At 44.8% G+C, this 5,128-nt stretch overlaps 1 protein-coding gene across 1 annotated transcript in view; it reads left to right on the top strand.

Annotated features, from left to right (window-relative positions):
* SAMD3 (sterile alpha motif domain containing 3) overlaps positions 1 to 4,908 on the top strand; it is a 67,598-nt gene extending 62,690 nt beyond the window's left edge. The window contains exons 10-11 of the mRNA XM_025210631.1: positions 1,390 to 1,472; positions 4,624 to 4,908. Of these exons, the coding sequence (XP_025066416.1) occupies positions 1,390 to 1,472; positions 4,624 to 4,908 (368 nt within the window). The remainder of the gene's footprint in view (positions 1 to 1,389; positions 1,473 to 4,623) is intronic.
* Positions 4,909 to 5,128: the final 220 nt, after the last annotated feature.

Genomic DNA, 5,128 nt, shown 5'->3' with positions numbered 1-5,128 from the left:
TAGGGAATTTTCAAAAGTGTCATTTAGTATGTAAATGACATACTAAAGCTCTCAATGTCTACTTCTTAAGTGGTGAGGTCTTGGTAAAACTGGGAGACATTACTCAAATGGGTTATACAGTATTCTTAAGGTGTAACCGGTTTGAAAGAGGTTCAGTAAAGGTTGTACAGGCCACCTAAAGCTTTGTCTATACTAATGATTCTCAACCAAGGTACCGCAGCACCCTGGGGTGTCTTTAGGTACTTTCAAGGGTGCTGCAATGTTAGCACCATTAGATTTAGATATGCCTCACAAGATAAGCCCTGAAATTTCAAATAGAAATCCATAGTCATGGGTTTTCTGAGTCCTTTGCAAGAGAAAAACTGCTCTATTATTTTTATGTAGGCCAAAAAAGAGTGAAAAACTAAGAGCTGGCATTTTCTGCTGGGTGCCTCAGTTGACAGAACCACTGATCTGTCTATACAATGACAACAAACTCTTTAAAATTCTGATAAATTGAATTTATGCTAATTTTCCCAACCTAGATCAGGTCTAACAATCACCAGGGAAGAATTCAAGTGAGGCTGAAGGACCACTTCACTTTTTGTATCAAAACTATGGATGGAATATTTTACAATACTTGTAATGCTTATAATAACTCTGAAAAGTAGGAGGGAAAAGTGTATTGTTTGGAACATTTATTCAAATGAAAAAGTGAAAGTCACCTGAGCCCACTGAGGTACTTAGGTGACTACACACCAGTTTTTGTAGCCCGTTATTGTGGATCGCATTGTATTTGCCTGCTTGTAACTCTCCAGTCTGAATGGGGAGACTGAGCTGACTAGGGGCAGCATCTGGTATGGGCCCAGAGCAGGGTTTGAATTCATGCCTCTGGAAGACGCCTGAACTGTGGGGTCACCACACCCCAACAGAGAATTTGAGTGAGACGTACCCTTTTTTTCTTTTAAATGCCCTATGCAGAATAATCCAGTCATGGCAGCAAGATGGCCTAGATTACTCCATTAGGTCTTCTCCTTCACTGACTTCTATAGGGGATTTGCATTCAGAGTCTAATTTTAGCATGATTAAAAATTAGCAGCTAATTCTCTGATCTGGAACGCTATACTATACTTTTTTTTGAGTATCATTAGTTGTGGATTTATGAAATTCTGTGCCTTTTTGAAAGTATGTTGGTGGCAGAGCTGAGGACAGACACTGGAGACATTTAAATCAACACAAGGGTTGCAGTTTACTTTTCAAATTACTTTGTAACCAAGAACATGGATACAGTGAGGAGTTTAACCACCACCTTTATAACCTACAGCTCTTACTTCATAAATCAGTCTGCTCTTCCACAATGATATTGAAAAGCTTTCGTTCGTAGTTCAGTAAAAACCTTTGCTTTGACAGATATGAAAATGACGGCCACTTGTTTACTGCTGCCAGACGCCTTTGGAGATGACACCAGTCTGTTTGTTGCTGTGAATGAGGAGGTATTTAAATGTGGCTATGAAGGCTAGTTACATTTCTAAACAGATAAAATCTACTGCATTTTCCCACCTTCTCCGCCATCTAAATTAAATATCCCTTCTCTTCCCTTCCCTTCCCTACCCTCCCTCCTGTGTCAGATAGTGGGGGACAATTGCAGTGATTAGGATTTTTTTTTGTATGTCTCTTGTATGATATCTAATGACATCACACATCATCAAGTGACATTTAAAGGAAGAATGTGTTGTAGTACTAAGATCAGAGGACCATGTCTATAGTTCTGGTTGTCTTTCTGTCGCTAATTGCTTAAGAGTCAGTCATTTAATCCTTGATTAAGTAAAGACTTTCAGGTACTGCACTCAAAGACTGGAATCCAGAACCCAGAGTTTGGTGCTTATGCTGCATATGCAGTGCACAAGGAAAGGGGTGACCCAAAAAAGCCTCACACTGACTGGGGAGTTGCCTAAAGCTGGCAAACAGGAAATGCTGAACTGAAATCCCACACCACTCAGGTGCTTAGGAGCCTGAATCCCATGCAGGATTCAGAGTCCAAACCTCTCCTGAGTGTAGGCATCTGCAAGCAATCTTTCATAGATTTCATAGACATTAGGGCTGGAAGGGACCTCGGAAGATCATCGAGTCCAGCCCCCTGCCCAAAGGGCAGGAAGTCAGCTGGGGTCATAGGATCCCAGCAAGATAAGCATCCAGTTTCATCTTGAAGGTGTTCAATGAAGGCGCTTGAACCACCTCCGGTGGCAGGCTGTTCCAGACCTTGGGGGCTCGGACAGTAAAGAAGTTCTTCCTTATGTCCAGCCTGAAACGATCTTGAAGTAGTTTGTGACCATTCGACCTCGTCATCCCTTGGGGCGCTCTGGTGAACAAACGTTCCCCCAGATGCTGGTGGTCACCCCTGATAAACTTGTAGATGGCCATCAGATCACCCCTGAGCCTGCGCTTTTTCAGGCTAAAGAGCCCCAGGGCTCTCAGCCTGTCATCGTAGGATCTGCTTCCCTGACCTCTGATCATGCGCGTGGCTCTTCTCTGGACTCTCTCAAGCTTCTCCACATCCTTTTTGAATTGTGGAGCCCAAAACTGGACACAGTACTCCAGCTGCGGCCTCACTAAGGCCAAGTACAAGGGGAGAATGATGTCCCGGGATTTGCTTGAGAAGCATCTATGGATGCAAGCCAGCATTTTGGTCGCTTTACTAGCCGCCGCATCACATTGCAGGCTCATGTTCATCTTGTGGTCAATGATGACCCCCAAGTCTCTTTCTTCCATAGTGCTAGCCAACATAGCACTGCCGAGCCTATAAGGATGCTGCGGGTTTTTTTTCCCAAGGTGGAGAACCTTGCATTTATCGGCGTTGAACATCATCAGATTCTCGTCCGCCCACTTGCTGAGCCTGTCCGGGTCAGCCTGGATAACCTGCCTGTCTTCTGGTGTGGATGCTTTGCCCCAGAGGTTGGTGTCATCGGATCAGCGAACTTGGCTAGTCCGCTTCTGACTCCAGTGTCCACATCATTAATGAAGATGTTGAACAGTATGGGTCCAAGGACAGAGCCTTGGGGGACCCCACTGGTCACAGGACACCACGATGAGTGACTTCCATCGATTACTACCCTCTGGGTCCGACCCCGGAGCCAATTTTCCAGCCAGTGGATTGTGGAGGACCCAAGGCGACAATTGGCCAGTTTCTCCAAGAGGTGATCATGGGACACCAGATCGAAGGCTGGTATTGAGGTATTGAAGGTATTGAGTAGAGATCAGTTTTCTTTTTAAAACACAGCTGGCAGAAGGAAATGGAATACTGAATAGCAAGTCCAGTGATTCTTGATGGGACCAGGGTGCTGTGAAATATTTTGAAGGGGGCTCCTAGGTGTACAGCAAACTCATCCTTGTCCAGGTATTCCCCTATGGCCCAATCTCTGTGCAGGGAAGTAAGAGCAGTTTTGTTCCTGTCTAGCTTCTCTTCCTTCCTCTCCGTTCCCTCCCCTGGCTCCCATTGCCTAGCTCCTCTGTGAGGAAGGAAGAAAAGGCTTGTCCCTGCCCAGATGCTCCCTCCTCCCCGTCACCTTCCCTGCACTGCTCAGCTCCTGCAGAGAGAGCAAGCACGTGCTCTCTTGCCCCTGGCTGGTTGCTCCCCCCACCCCCTGTCCACTTCCTTAGCCCCTGTACAAAGAGGTAAGCACTGTAATAATAACTTAGTTTTTGAAATAGGGTGTCACTCAATTAAGTGAAGTTGTGGAGGAGACTTGGGGTCTAAAAAGGTTGAAACTATGGAAGAGGCCATAGACTAGTCCAGTGAAGTGGGATACCTGGGCTCAACCTAGAACACTTCATGGACACATCCTGTATGCCTCCAGCTGAAGCCTAGGCCCCAGCAGAAAGTGCCATGGGAGTGGGGCAGTAGGCAACAGTATCCTAGTGCTTTTGATGTATCCTAGTGGTTGGGACACAGCTGGGAAGAAGAGCCCTGGGCTCCAGTGTCTGCTCCCAAAACTATTTATACAGTTAACATTAATTCACTGGATAACTTCCCCTCCCGCCAGCAATAAGTTTGAAGCCAGGACCTCACTTCTCCCAGCTGCACGATCTATGCACCCAGCTGCAGTGAAACACCCTCTTGCTTATTTTCTTGTAGCTCCCAAGTCTTGTCTTCTTTTCTATGCTATGGCCCAACTTCAGGCAAGAAGGTTGATGAGTCTCCAACTTCATCCTGGGCAAGTGCTTCTGCTCTGCCCTGTTTTTCTACCTCAGTGGGACTTCAGTAAGAGCCAGGAGCCTGTTCAGCTGGACTAGTTCTGGGCAAGGACAGAAGGGCAATTGTAGCGGCCCAGGGGACTTTCCAGGCCAAAGAGGAACCTGTCCAGTAAATTTAGACACCTCCATAATTGCCAAGTGAGGGTGTTTTTAAATCATGATTTTGGATTCAGTCTGCCTAAGTTTGATTTTAGGTGCATAACTCTAAAATCTTCCCCTTAGCCTTTTTACAGCTCACTATCTTCATTGTAAAACCCTGGCCTATGTTACTTAGTGTCTTTTGATGCAAAAGACCTCAAACACCCATAGAATTATTAACCAATTTCGAAGCACCTCTTGAACATGAATGTAACTGGCAATCCTCATGAATTATAGCTTTTTGTTTTATTGCAGGTGAAGGTCTCGACACCAGTGTTGGAAGTGAAAAACCCCTTCAATGTTAATACATGTGAGTTTGCTTTGTATGTGGAAAAAGAGAAACTGGCTCAGCTTGACGATTGTACAATGGCACTGGCTGCTCTGCTGGCTGCGTTCCATGTGTTTGACATCCAGTGTCCAGAAAAGATCCACAACACACTTAACTTTCTAGAGTCACTGATCTTTGAGGTGAGATGTCTGCAGTCTTTCCCAGTGAAGGTAAAGAGAGAACTAGAAGAACTTGAATGTCTGACCGTTTGATAACAGATGTGATACTCGTCTCAGGGGAATGCCTTTGGAGCACTGTCAAAAGAAATCTTTGGTCGTGAAGATAAGTCAGTGTAATTCTTTCCAGTGGAAGTGTATGAATATTTATAATACAGCTGTGTTTTTACAATACCTGTTTTTTATTGTATGGGCTGCTGTTATTTTTAAAATTTAAAACCTGAGCATTTTCATTATTTTTAATGAAAATTCTAGA

This window comes from Alligator sinensis, unplaced genomic scaffold, assembly GCF_000455745.1.
Source record: "Alligator sinensis unplaced genomic scaffold, ASM45574v1 scaffold889_1, whole genome shotgun sequence".
Taxonomy (NCBI): Eukaryota; Metazoa; Chordata; order Crocodylia; family Alligatoridae; genus Alligator; species Alligator sinensis.
This window is presented reverse-complemented; position numbering and strand designations above follow the sequence as displayed.